General features: G+C 42.8%; 1 protein-coding gene across 1 annotated transcript in view; it reads right to left on the minus strand.

The window, feature by feature from the left end:
* Positions 1-408: 408 nt before the first annotated feature.
* LOC112227145 (ephrin type-B receptor 3-like) overlaps positions 409-14506 on the minus strand; it is a 70763-nt gene continuing 56665 nt past the window's right edge. Inside the window, exons 12-15 of the mRNA XM_042307992.1 lie at positions 9209-9424; positions 8141-8290; positions 5978-6171; positions 409-2381 (exon numbers count right to left, since the gene is read on the minus strand). Coding sequence (XP_042163926.1) covers positions 2267-2381; positions 5978-6171; positions 8141-8290; positions 9209-9424 — 675 coding nt within the window. The 3' untranslated portion in view covers positions 409-2266. The remainder of the gene's footprint in view (positions 2382-5977; positions 6172-8140; positions 8291-9208; positions 9425-14506) is intronic.

Consider the following 14506-nt stretch of genomic DNA (forward strand, 5'->3'; position numbering starts at 1 on the left):
CATCAATATTGACAAGACAAGACCGATGTGACATGATGCGGTTGTGTACAGGTCGTGTACAGGTCGTGTACAGGTTGTGTACAGGTTGTGTGCAGGTTGTGTACAGGTTGTGTACAGGTTGCCAAGAAATGCACATAGATCCACTACCAGTGCTGGAATGATGTCAGGGTATCCCGCTTCCTTGAAGCCTCTCTCATGACAGAGGACGAATCTATAGTCCTGCTTTCTCACTAATTAATGAGCTGTGTGGACTGGTCTTTGATTAAGCTTAAAAGTGAATGAGTTTCATAACTAATATGATATTCTAAAAGAAAAACATACTTGCTATTCCTTATGTTCGTCCTACGTCTGGAAGAAGAGAAGACCTGGAATGACTTTGTGCTGGACCCGCAGAGAAATAAAAGAGAATACCATAGATCACTTTAATAATTGATTTGCATATGATTATCGAAAAAATACTAAGAGAGAAATGCTTATTTTGTTCTAGTTTCTTGTTTTTCTTCTTTTTTTTTTACAATTCCATACACCTTAGTCTTACAGAAAGAAGTCTGCCCTGACGGACATTTCCTTGTTTTTCTTATTTCACATAGATTTTTCTATCCTGGTACATGGCCCCTTTAAACTGTTATTTTTCTTTTGATGTTGCCAACAACAAACAAACATACGGAGGTTCACACGGAGGTCAGAGGGGCCAAATGAAGATGAACTCTGAGCGGATTTAGTAGGGATGGGGAGATCATATAACACGGCAGATACTGACAGCTGGCGTACTTAAAAAAAAAAACATGTCAAGAGTAATTCACTGAATAATTCAAACTTTTTGTGGGTCAGGTTGATATTGAGGTCACATAGTTATCATCTTAATGGCAACATATTTCATTTGCACGGGATCCTTGACACATTTTACTTAAGAAAACATCCGACACCTCAACACAGTTAGCCAGTTAGCCTGGTACCATATTCTATGTGCTTTAGCCAACTTCCCTGACTATCGGTGTCAGAGCAAACATGTTCGGCATGACAATGGAAAAACACAGAGACGATTTGGTTAAAGCACAAACAGACTGGAACCCCAGGCTAAGATATCAGTAACGTGTCCAGAATAATGGAATTGACAACTGTACTGACAGGCTGGCAATGTGGGCCAGCAATGGTGACTAGAAGTAGCTATGGTTCATCATTAACCCTTTCCTACGAGCTACAGCTGTCACAAAATATTAGAATATTGTTTAATCATTAAATTCACTGTCTAGTGTATTAAGATAACGTGTGAAAAAAAAAAGAAGATATCCCTCAATTACTGTAGAAAATGCAATACTATATTCAACTATAAGTAATAACTTAGCATCCAAAACAAGACATAGTTGAATAAAATACGAGTAAGAAAATAGAGTAATAGTTATGCGGAACCATTGTCTCTTGTTCACATGACATTCATCCACAACAGTTCCAATTTGGCATGCACATGATGGTGTGTCCTGTACTGTGTTACAGTCAAATATGTCCTACTCAGTCAGCCCCTTTATCCAGGGAAGGTGAATGGGACACGCAAAGACACATACAGTATCATGAGACCGAAACCTTCCACTGACATGAAAGACCACAATTAAAGAAAGTGGACAAATCAAGATAATAAAAAACAGCAATTCTTATAGAAGTCTGCAATCAAGTTCTCTGACCAATGGCATTAGGATACAATCTTTTCAGGTGTCCGCGTTCCTTCAGAATCCATAGAATACATCCTCAAAGACTCATCATTCGAACAATCCCTTTTGTATCATCATTGCGCCTGTATCTTTCCAGTACATAGTATCCTTATCTGTTCCCATCCGTGGTCAAAGTCAATGATAAAGGCAGGGAAGACATGGGAATCACTTTGGCAAAAAGGACACTTCCCAGGCAGCAGAAAACACATGCAGACATGCAAACATAACCTGAGGGAGAGTTTGGCTTTCTGTCAATGGACGGTTCTCGAAATCACAAATGTCAATACTGAGTGCGAGCACCCACCAATAAACAAGTTCTCCACAAGCTGCTCAAGAGTCTGTTCTCAACAGAGCTCCACTGAAGCTGTCCAAAGTCAAGATGTCCTTTTCCATGTTAGTTTTGTGTAGGTACAGCAGACCACTTTTGTTTTGTCTAGGAATGGGTCATCCATTCATTCATTCATTGGGTTCTGCAAGTAGAGCTCCTAGGTAGTTTCTAGTGGGTCCAGTTTCCTCTGCTGATTTGTTGGTTTGTTGTTCTGTTGGTCCAGATCCAAACCTCAGACCCTTATGGGGAGAGTTGCGCTCATCTGTTGTCGAACGATGTCATTCTGACTGCTGTCCAGGCTCTTCATGTGGTGGCCAGGCAATGTCCCCCCGATCCGCATCAGATCCCTGTCAACAGAGGCAATAGGTCAGTCACGTGTGTTTTTTTTCAAGAGTACAATCTCTTACACCAGTGTTATTAGATTCCTGGTTCTGGAGCAGAGACCCATAGGGTGTGCAGGGTTTTGTTCCAGCCCAGTGCTAGCACAAAATGTTCAACTTATCAACTAATCATCAAGCCCTTGGTTTGTTCAATTAGGTGTGTTAGTGCTGCACTTATCTATTTCAAACTGTATCTACTCAGGAGCAGGACTGAAGAACGCTGCTGTGTTAGGTGGTATAGTATTACGCTGTCAACAACATTGAGGATGGGAGACAGCACACAGCACAGCACACAGTGAGAATCCATCAAATATGTGTTGATACCGATCATGGAAAAGACAATCTAGAAGCCAGTTCCACCACTTACAAAATCCAATTTAACCTCCGAGCAGAATAAATTAATCATGTTGGGGTTGTAATAAAAACTAGTACCTCCGTCATCTCCATTCTAAAGATACTACAGTATCCGTACAGTATTGATAAGGCTCTCACACTCACTCACTCACTCACTCACTCACTCACTCACTCACTCACTCACTCACTCACTCACTCACTCACTCACTCACTCACAGATGAGGCCATAAATGAATCATCGGCATACAATGACACGTAGCATAACACACGCAAGACATACACCTACATACACACATTGATACACACACACACACAATGACACACGCGAACAAACACACGCTTCCCCATTTGGCCCATCACAGCAATGGGCTTGGCCTCCCTTAGCAACCTAATTAAATACATTCCTCTTTTAGCTTCTCCTCAATCTGTCTTATTACCCACACTCCATCCCCTCAGCTCTCTGTTAGTCTGTTTCTACATCCTCCATTAGTCTGTTCCTACATCCTCCATCACCTCAGCTCTCTGTTAGTCTGTTTCTACATCCTCCATCAGTCTGTTTCTACATCCTCCATCACCTCAGTCTGTTTCTACATCCTCCATCAGTCTGTTTCTACATCCTCCATCACCTCAGCTCTCTGTTAGTCTGTTTCTACATCCTCCATCAGTCTGTTTCTACATCCTCCATCACCTCAGTCTGTTTCTACATCCTCCATCAGTCTGTTTCTACATCCTCCATCACCTCAGCTCTCTGTTAGTCTGTTTCTACATCCTCCATCAGTCTGTTTCTACATCCTCCATCACCTCAGCTCTCTGTTAGTCTGTTTCTACATCCTCCATCAGTCTGTTTCTACATCCTCCATCACCTCAGCTGTCCGTCAGTCTGTTTCTACATCATCCATCACCTCAGCTGTCCGTCAGTCTGTTTCTATATCAGCAGCCCTGGCTCTGTCTGCGCCATCTCTTTCTCTGTCCTATTACCTACATTCAGGAGGCAGCCAAGAGCACAGGGAATTAAACCTAGGTCAGACATTACATTTCCACACGCAATTAGCTTCACAGAGGCCCGCTCCTGGCAATAGGAATCACTCTTGGGGTAATACTGCAACAGTGAAACTGGAAGACATTGAGGCTCAAGCAAGAAACTGATAAGTGGAATATGATAATTGTGTGGTTTTGTTTAGTGGGGTACAAAGAGCTGAACCAGAACTTCATGCCCTATACATCAGTTTAGGCCCAACACGGTGCTGTTGATATTGTTGATCGCACGCCAAAACAACAAATCAAACCAACAACAAAAAAAATATGACCATGTCTGTAAAAACCACTAAATGTGTAGGTTGGTGTTTCGATAATTATTACTATTGACAGTATACTTTGGATTTTTGTTCATTATCATGGGAGAGGTTTTTGTGCAAATCTGTAGGTTTCTCGGGTGCAGACGCACGTATGCTTATTTAGAAACTGTTGTTTAGAAACCATTTTAAAAAATCTTTACACCTGTCTTGTTGTGCATATAAAATACACATATATATAAATATATATAAAAAATATGAATAAAACAATTATATAAACTCAGTTAAAAAATAAAGTCCTCTCACTGTCAACTGCGTTTATTTTCATCAAACTTAACATGTGTAAATATTTGTATGAACATAACAAGATTCAACAACTGACACATAAACTGAACAAGTTCCACAGATATGTGACAAAAAGAAATGGAATAATGTGTCCTTGAACAAAGGGGGGGTCAAAATCAAAAGTAACAGTCAGTATCTGGTGTGGCCACCAGCTGCATTAAGTACTGCAGTGCATCTTCTCCTCATGGACTGCACCAGATTTGCCAGTTCTTGCTGTGAGATGTTACCCCACTCTTCCACCAAGGCACTTGCAAGTTCCCGGAAATTTCTGTTGGGAATGGTCCTAGCCCTCACCCTCCGATCCAACAGGTCCCAGACGTGCTCAATGGGATTGAGATCCAGGCTCTTAGCTGGCCATGGCAGAACACTGACATTCCTGTCTTGCAGGAAATCACGCATAGAACAAGCAGTATGGCTGGTGACATTGTCATGCTGGAGGGTCATGTCAGGATGAGCCTGCAGGAAGGGTACCACATGAGGGACGAGGATGTTTTCCCTGTAACGCACAGCATTGAGTTTGCCCGTTATTTTTTTTGCAACAAGCTCAGTCCGATGATGCTGACACACCGCCGCAGACCATTTTAATTTTTTTATTTTACCTTTATTTAACTAGGCAAGTCAGTTAAGAACAAATTCTTATTTTCAATGACGGCCTAGGAACAGTGGGTTAACTGCCTGTTCAGGGGCAGAACGACAGATTTGTACCTTGTCAGCTCGGGGATTTGAACTTGCAACCTTCCAGTAGTCCAACGCTCTAACCACTAGGCTACCTTGCCGCCCCAGCAAGATGGACCGTCCACCTCCAAATCGATCCCGCTCCAGAGTACAGGCCTCAGTGTAACGCTCATTTCTTCGACGATAAAGGCGAATCCGACCATCACTCTTGGTGAGACAAAACTGCGACTCGTCAGTGAAGAGCACTTTTTCCCAGTCCTTTCTGGTCCAGCAACAGTATTGTGCGTTCCTGGTGTAACTCGGGCAGTTGTTGTTGCCATTGTGTACTTGTCCTGCAGGTGTGATGTTCGGATGTACCGATCCTGTGCAGGTGTTGTTACACGTGGTCTGCCACTGCGAGGACGATCAGTTGTTCGTCCTGTCTCCCTGTAGCGCTATCTTAGGCGTCTCACAGTACGGACATTGCAATTTATTGCCCTGGCAACATCTGCAGTCCTCATGCCTCCTTGCAGCATGCCTAAGGCATGTTCACGCAGATGAGCAGGGCCCCATGGGCATATTTCTTTTGGTGTTTTTCAGAGTCAGTAGAAAGGCCTCTTTAGTGTCCTACGTTTTCATAACTGTGACCTTAATTGCCTATTGTCTGTAAACTGTTAGTGTCTTAACGACCGTTCCACAGGTCCATGTTCATTAATTGTTTATGGATCATTGAATAAGAAGATCTGTGAAGTTATTTGTATTTTTACAAATGATCTTTGAAAGACAGGGTCCTGAAAAAGGGATGTTTCTTTTTTTGCTGACTTTAATAATAATTATTTAAAAAATATATAATAATAAAGAAATAAATGCATGATAAAGAAATAAAGAAATAATTCCTCTCCAGTCTCTTCCACTCACCCTGAGTATGTGCTGGTGACCACTTTGAGTGTGGCGGCGTTGCGGAGCAGCTTGTCCAGGGTGCTGACGATCTGGCAGAATTTGGGCCTCAGGTTCCTCTCCTTCACCCAGCACTCCAACATGAGCTGGTGCAGCACCATGGGGCAGTCCATAGGAGGGGGCAGACGGTAGTCCTGTTCAACCGCAGTCATCACCTAAGAAAAGGGTTTAATACGATATGATACAATGTGATTGTATACAATGTGGTACGATACAATATGATACCACATGATACAATACCATATGATATGATAGAATAGGTTTAGGCATCAATTCCATTCTCAATTCCTGTCCATTTAAAAAGTGTATTGAAATTCTAATTCATGAGGATGAACAGAAAAGAAAGTAAGAGTCAGTTAATTCAGTTGATTACTGTTGATTGCTGTTGATTACAGTTGATTACATGTGATTACATGTGATTACTGTTGATTACAGTTGATCACTGTTGATTACTGTTGATTACAGTTGATTACAGTTGATTACAGTTGATCACTGTTGATTACAGTTGATTACGGTTGATCACTGTTGATTACAGTTGATTACAGTTGATTACAGTTGATTACAGTTGGTCACTGTTGATTACTGTTGATCGCTGTTGATTACTGTTGATTACTGTTGATTACTGTTCATTGCTGTTGATTACAGTTGATTATGGTTGATTATGGTTGATTATGGTTGATTGCTGTTGATTACAGTTGATTACAGTTGATTACAGTTGATTACAGTTGATCACTGTTGATTACAGTTGATTACAGTTGATCACTGTTGATTACAGTTGATTACTGTTGTTACAACATGCTATTTTCTGTTCTACTTTCTATAAACTTCACATGTATTTGACTACTTGCTACAAAGCAAATGGGCCTTTGTAAAAGATGAAGAATCTCTCTACTGCACTGCACAACTTGCTCTCCCCGTTTCCTCATTTATTTGTCATGACGTGTTTGTATTCTCTACAAAGCTATTTATATCCATATGCTGTCGGTATGTATTTTGGTTACTTCTTGCTGCAATGCAAATTTGCCTTTGGGATCATACAACATCTGTACTATTCATATTCCTATTATTCGCTGCTCACAAATGTAATGATTATTTTGAAACTGGCTACTGCAGTGATACAACATGTTGGATGCCACGTTTGGATGAGCATAATTGCTCTCTATTCATTAATAAGGTAGAAGCCCAGTGAGATGGTAAGATGTGTTTTGGGGATAGAGAGTGGGTGTGTGTGCGCGTGAGCTTGTGCGTATGAGTGTGTGTGTGGTAGTTAACTACTCTGCCGTAGTAAATATCTGTGGATTGAAGATACAGGCGGAGACGTGGTTAGCAGGAGACATTAAAGTAAAAAAACGTCAACACAGCTGCACTAACCACCTGCACAGTGAAGATAAAAACTCTCAAGCATAACTGTCAAGCTCAAACTAAAAGTGCAACTGCAATGTACCTCAGTGTAAACTATCCCTTCAAGACTATGAATCTGAAATAAAACAGTGGCTCCATTCCAACAGCCATACTAGCACACTACTTTAAATTCATGACCAATAAATTATTTCATTCTAAGTAATTCATTCAGGGAACACGGATGAAAATTTGCTTTGTTGCTAAACGGGGACTTTTACATTGATGTTGAAACTGAAATGTTTTAATTCAATGACTAATGTGCACTGTCCCTATCAAATAAATACCCTGAATAAATCAATAAGTAGTAAGGTAGTGTGGGTATTGGAACCATATTCAACACGCTGTGTCGATCTGTCAGACGCAACGGGAGCTAGGAACTAACTAACTGACATCCAGGTCGCATGCTAGTGTGTTCTAGTCTGCTACAGTAGATATTGAAACACTTCTTCTGGTAGTATGAGCCTATCAGACGCAACAGGAGCTAGGAACTAACTAACTGACATCCAGGTCGCATGCTAGTGTGTTCTAGTCTGCTACAGTAGATATTGAAACACTTCTTCTGGTAGTATGAGCCTATCAGACGCAACAGGAGCTAGGAACTAACTAACTGACATCCAGGTCGCATGCTAGTGTGTTCTAGTCTGCTACAGTAGATATTGAAACACTTCTTCTGGTAGTATGAGCCTATCAGACGCAACAGGAGCTAGGAACTAACTAACTCACATCCTGGTTGCCCATGTCCCAGTAGGGCCTCTCTCCGTAGGACACCACCTCCCACATGACGATGCCGTAGCTCCAGACGTCACTAGCCGAAGTGAACTTCCTGAAGGCAATGGCCTCAGGGGCGGTCCAGCGGATGGGAATCTTCCCTCCCTGCAGAGACACAGGGGGAGGCGGGGTTGATACAGTGGAGCATGCTGGGCGATGGAGCCATTATAAACACTCACACAGGGAGAGGAAGGTAGACACATGCAGACACACGCAGGCAGAGACACACACACACATACGCAGAGACACAAACACGCAGAAATACACACACACGCAGAGATACACACAGAGACACACACACACACTTACACGCAGACACACAAACACACGCAGAGACACACATACGCAGAAATGCACACACACACACACACAAACACACACACAAACACACACAGGTAACCAAAGTCTCACAAACATGATCACAGAATGCAGAGAGACACAAAGACACAAATGAGTGAGCACACTCACACACACACAAAATTGCAAACAAACAAAGAAAGCAAACAAACAAGCAATCTCACAGATAAACACACACAGACAAAAATAGAAAGACCGATTAAACACAGACCAAGCTAACAAGATCCATACCTACAACCCCCCTCTCCATCCAGGTCACTCATACCCACAACCACCTTCTCCATCCAGGTCACTCATACCCACAACCCCCTCTCCATCCAGGTCACTCATACCCACAACCCCCTCTCCATCCAGGTCACTCATACCCACAACCCCCTCTCCATCCAGGTCACTCATACCCACAAATCCCCTCTTTATCCAGGTCACTCATACCCACAACCCCCTCTCCATCCAGGTCACTCATACCTACAACCCCCTCTCCATCCAGGTCACTCATACCCACAACCACCGTCTCCATCCAGGTCACTCATACTCACAACTCTCCTCTCCATCCAGGTCACTCATACTCACAACCCCCCTCTCCATCCAGGTCACTCATACTCACAACTCCCCTCTCCATCCAGGTCATTCATACCCACAACCCCCCTCTCCATCCAGGTCACTCACCAGAGAGCTAGTGTAAGTGGGATCGGCTGATGAGTCGTCTAGGAAACGGGACAGGCCGAAGTCGGACACCTTACACACCAGGTTGGTATTAACCAGGATGTTGCGGGCAGCCAGGTCCCGGTGAACGTAGTTCATATCCGAGAGGTACTTCATGCCCGCCGCGATGCCACGCAGTATGCCCACCAGCTGGGTCACTGTGAAGCGCCCGTCATTCAGCTGTGAGGGAGGCGAGGGGTAATGGAGAGGGGGTTGGGGAGGGAGGGTAGATAGATTGAGGGTTAATGCAGAAAGAGGGAGTGGGTAGATAGAGGGGGATGGGAGAGGAAGAGAGGGAGGGAAAGAGAGAAGAGAGGAGAGAGAGAGACAGAAATGGGGGAGATGGGAGAGGAAATATATATAGGTGAGAGATAGAGAGGGATGGGAGAGGAAGAGAGGGAGAGAGAGAGAGACCGACTGTGAGCGAGAGAAAGGACACCACCTCAGCACACAGGGGCACAAACACCTACCTGGAGGTGACAGCATTCCCTCCCCCATATATGCCCCCCTAGGCACAACTACGACAACATAACCAACAGAAATGGGTCATAACTCCTGCAGCTCTGTCACACGCTGGGTATGTACAGCACCTAGTCAATGGTAGGCTTCGAGGGGACTCCTACGGTAGATACATTTTTAGCTCATCTCTTGGCAGTAGTACTGTAGACTACGTTATCACTGACCTCAACCCAGTCTCTCAGAGTGTTTACAGTCAGCCCAATGACACCCCTATCAGATCACAGCAATATCACAGTCTACTTGAACAGAGCAATACTCAATCATGAGGCATTAAAGCCAAAGGAACTGAATAATATTAAGAAATGCTATAGATGGAAGGAAACAACAAATTCAATCCCTTTTAGACAATTTCCTGGACAAAAAGTTTCGCTGTAATAGGAAAGTTGTAAACTTGGCAGTAGAAAACCTAAACTGTATTTGACCTCTCAGCTTCCCTATCAAATCTAAAAATTGCAAGCAGACAACCTAAGAAAATGAACAACAATGACAAATGGTTTGATGAAGAATGCAAAAACCCAAGAAAGAAATTGAGAAACCTATCCAACCAAAAACATAGAGACCCAGAAATCCTGAGCCTACACCTTCACTATGGTGAATCACTAAAACAATACAGAAATACATTACGGAAAAAGAACGAACAGCACGTCAGAAATCCTCTCAATGTAATTGAAGAATCCATCGAATCTAACTGTCACGCCCTGGTCGAAGTATTTTGTGTTTATCTTTATTTATTTGGTCAGGCCAGGGTGTGGCATGGGTTTTTGTATGTGGTGTGTATATATGGGGGATTGTAGCTAGTGGGGTGTTCTAGATAAGTCTATGGCTGTCTGAAGTGGTTCTCAATCAGAGGCAGGTGTTTATCGTTGTCTCTGATTGGGAACCATATTTAGGCAGCCATATTCTTTGAGTTTGGTGTGGGTGATTGTCCTTAGTGTCTTTGTTCCTGTCGCTGTGTTAGTTGACACAAGTATAGGCTGTTTCGGTTTTCGTTACGTTTATTGTTTTGTGTGTATTCGTGTTACGTTTGTTTGATTAAACATGGATCGCAATCTACACGCTGCATTTTGGTCCGATCCTTGCTACACCTCCTCGTCCGAGGAGGAGATAGAAGAAAGCCGTTACACTAACTGCTTCTGGGAAAATTGGACACTTAAACAAACAACAACAAGAGTTATTTATCCAAAATGGAGATATATACATGACCAAATACAAATCTTAGAATCAACAATTAAAGACTCCCAGAACCAACTGGATTCTCCAATTACGTTGAATGAACCCCAGGACAAAATACAAACCCTCTCACCTCAAAAGGCTTGTGGTGTTGATGGTATCCTAAATTAAATGATAAAATATACAGACCATAAATTCCAATTGGCTATACTTCAATTATTTAACATCATCCTCAGCTCTGACATCTTCCCCAATATTTGGAACCAAGGACTGATCACCCCAATAACTACCATGGAGTGGGATATGCGTCAACATCAACCTTAGGGAAATCCTCTGCATTATATCATTAACAGCAGACTCGTACATATCCTCAGTGAAAACAATGTACTGAGCAAATGTCAAATTGGCTTTTTACCAAATTACCGTATGACATACCATGTATTCACCCTGCACACCCTAATTGACAAACAAACCAAAACAAAGGCAAAGTCTTCTCATGCTTAGTTGATAAAAAAAAATATTTGGACTCAAATTGGAATGAGGGTCTGCTATGCAAATTGATGGAAGGCGGTGTTGGGGAAAAAAACAAGACATTCTAAAAATCCATGCACATAAACAAAATGTGTGTGGTTAAAATTGGCAAAAGAACACACACATTTCTTTCCACAGGGCTGTGGGGTGAGACAGGGATGAAGCTTGAGCCCCACCCTCTTCAACATACACCACTGTTCAAAAGTTTGGGGTCACTTAGAAATGTCCATGGCCTTCTAGGCAGAGTTGCAAAGAAAAACCATTTCTCAGACGGGCCAATAAAAATAAAAGATTAAGATTGGCAAAAGAACACAGACACTGGACCTCTGCCTAGAAGGCAAGTGTCCCAGAGTCGCCTCTTCACTGTTGATGTTGAGACTGGTGTTTTGCCGGTACTATTTATTGAAGCTGCCAGTTGAGGACTTGTGAGGCGTCTGTTTCTCAAACTAGACACTCGAATGTACTTGTCCCCTTGCTCAGTTATACACCGGGGCCTCCCACTCCTCTTTCAATTCTGGTTAGAGACAGTTTGCGCTGCTCTGTGAAGGGAGTAGTACACAGCATTGTACCAGATCTTCAGTTTCTTGGCAATTTCTCACATGGAATTAGTCTTCATTTCTCAGAACAAGAATAGACTGATGAGTTTCAGAAGAAAGGTATTTGTTTCTGGACATTTTGAGCCTGTAATCGAACCCACAAATGCTGATGCTCCAGATACTCAACTAGTCTAAAGAAGGCTAGTTTTATTGCTTCTTAAATCAGGACAACAGTTTTCAGCTGTGCTAACATAATTGCAAAAGGGTTTTCTAATGATCAATTAGTATTTTAAAATTATAAACTTGGATTAGCTAACACAACGAGCCATTGGAACATAGAAGTGATGGTTGTTGATAATGGGCCTCTATACGCCTATGTAGATATTCCATAACAAATCTGCCATTTCCAGCTACAATAGTAATTTACAACATTAACAATGTCTACACTGTATTTCGGATCAATTTGATGTTATTTTAATGGACAAAAAATGTACTTTTCTTTAAAAAACAAGGACATTTCTAAGTGATCCCAAACTTTTGAATGGTCGTGTATACAGTATATCAACGAATTGGCGAGGGCACTAGAACAGTCGGGCTCACCCTACTAGAATCTGAAGTCAAATGTCTACTGTTTGCTGATGATCTGGTGCTTCTGTCCCCAACCAAGGAGGGCCTACAGCAGAAACTAGAACTTCTGCACACATTCTGTCAGACCTGGACCCTGACAGTGAATCTCAGTCAGACAAAAATAATGGCGTTCCTAAAAAGGTTATGCAGGTTATGCATTCCATCTAGACACCGACAACTCTTCATACCTCGGCCTAAATGTCAGCGCCACAGGTAACGTACACAAAGCTGTGAATGAGGCAAGGCAAGAGGTGCCTTCTACGCCATCAAAATAAACATTACGCTTCAAAGCCATACAATACTCCTTCCGTGGCCTCCAACTGCTCTTAAGTGCTAGTAAAACTAAATGCATGCTCTTCAAAAGATCGCTGCCCGCACCCGCCCGCCCGACTAGCATCACTACTCTGGACGGTTCTGACTTAGAATATGTGGACAACTATAAATACCTAGGTGTCTAGCTAGACTGTAAACTCTCCTTCCAGATTCACATTTAGCATCTACAATCCAAAGTTAAATCTAGAATTGGCTTCCTATTTTGCAACAAAGCCTCCTTCACTCATGCTGCCAAACTTACCCTCGTAAAACTGACTATCCTGCCGATCCTTGACTTCGGCAATGTAATTTACAAATTAGCCTCCAACACTCTACTCAGCAAATTGGATGCAGTCTATCACAGTGCCATCCGTTTTGTCACCAAAGCCCCATATACTACCCACCACTGCGACCTGTATGCTCTCGTTGGCTGGTCCTTGCTACATATTTGTCGCCAAACCCACTTGCTCCAGGTCATCTATAAGTCTTCATTCGGTATAGCTCCGCCTTATCTCAGCTCACTGGTCACCATAGCAACACCCACGCGTAGCACGCGCTCCAGCAGATATATTTCACTGGTCATCCCCAAAGCCATCACCTCCTTTGGCTGCCTTTCCTTCCAGTTCTCTGCTGCCAATGACTGGAACGAATTGCAAAAATCACTGAAATTGGAGACTTATATCTCCCTCACTAATTTTAAGCGTCAGCTGTCAGAGCAGCTTACCGATTGCAGCAGCTGTACACAGCCCATCTGTAAATAGCCCATCCAACCAACTACCTACTGTCACGAACCTCGCCGAAGATGGTGCCTCTTCCTGTTCGGGCGGTGCTCGGCGGTCGTCGTCGCCGGCCTATTAGCTGCCATCGATTCCCTTTCCGTTTGTTTTGGGTTATTGGGTACACCTGTTTTGTATTAGGGTTTGTTTGTAGGGTATTTAAGGGCACTAGGCCCGCTGAGTATTTGTGCGGGCTTGTTTTTGTTACTCTGTGTTTGATGGTGTGATTTATTCGTGTATTTATTCTCCGGTCTATTTTGTCCTGTTGTTTGGACTGGCAACTTATATACGCCCTGTGTGTTGGCGTGACTGTTTTGTTGCGCTGGGGAATAAATTTGAAAAAAAGACTGAACCCTGCTCTCTGCGCCTGATTCCACCCACCACTCCTAGTTGATCGTAACACCTACCTCATCTCCATATTTGTTTTTGTTTTTCTGCACACCAGTATTTCTACTTGCACATCCTCATCTGCACATATATCACTCCAGTGTAAATTGCTGAATTGTAATCACTTCGCCACTGTCATGACGTTGGCCTGGGGGTAGGTTTATGACCGTCATAAATACCTCTTCCCCCCTTTTTCCTCTCTCTACCCTACTGATGTTACATTTGCAAACACCTTGGATAACATAGAGATTCTGGGAACATCAGAAGGTGGGGGGAAATGAACTATATTCTGGTAATCTGACCAATTGAACATATGCGGTGGTACTTAATGAATATGATGTCAGTTCCGTTGTCATCTGAGACATTCTCATCAATGAAAGTATACACATCAGAGTTATCGGATT

Source organism: Oncorhynchus tshawytscha, linkage group LG28 (assembly GCF_018296145.1).
Source record: "Oncorhynchus tshawytscha isolate Ot180627B linkage group LG28, Otsh_v2.0, whole genome shotgun sequence".
NCBI lineage: Eukaryota > Metazoa > Chordata > Actinopteri > Salmoniformes > Salmonidae > Oncorhynchus > Oncorhynchus tshawytscha.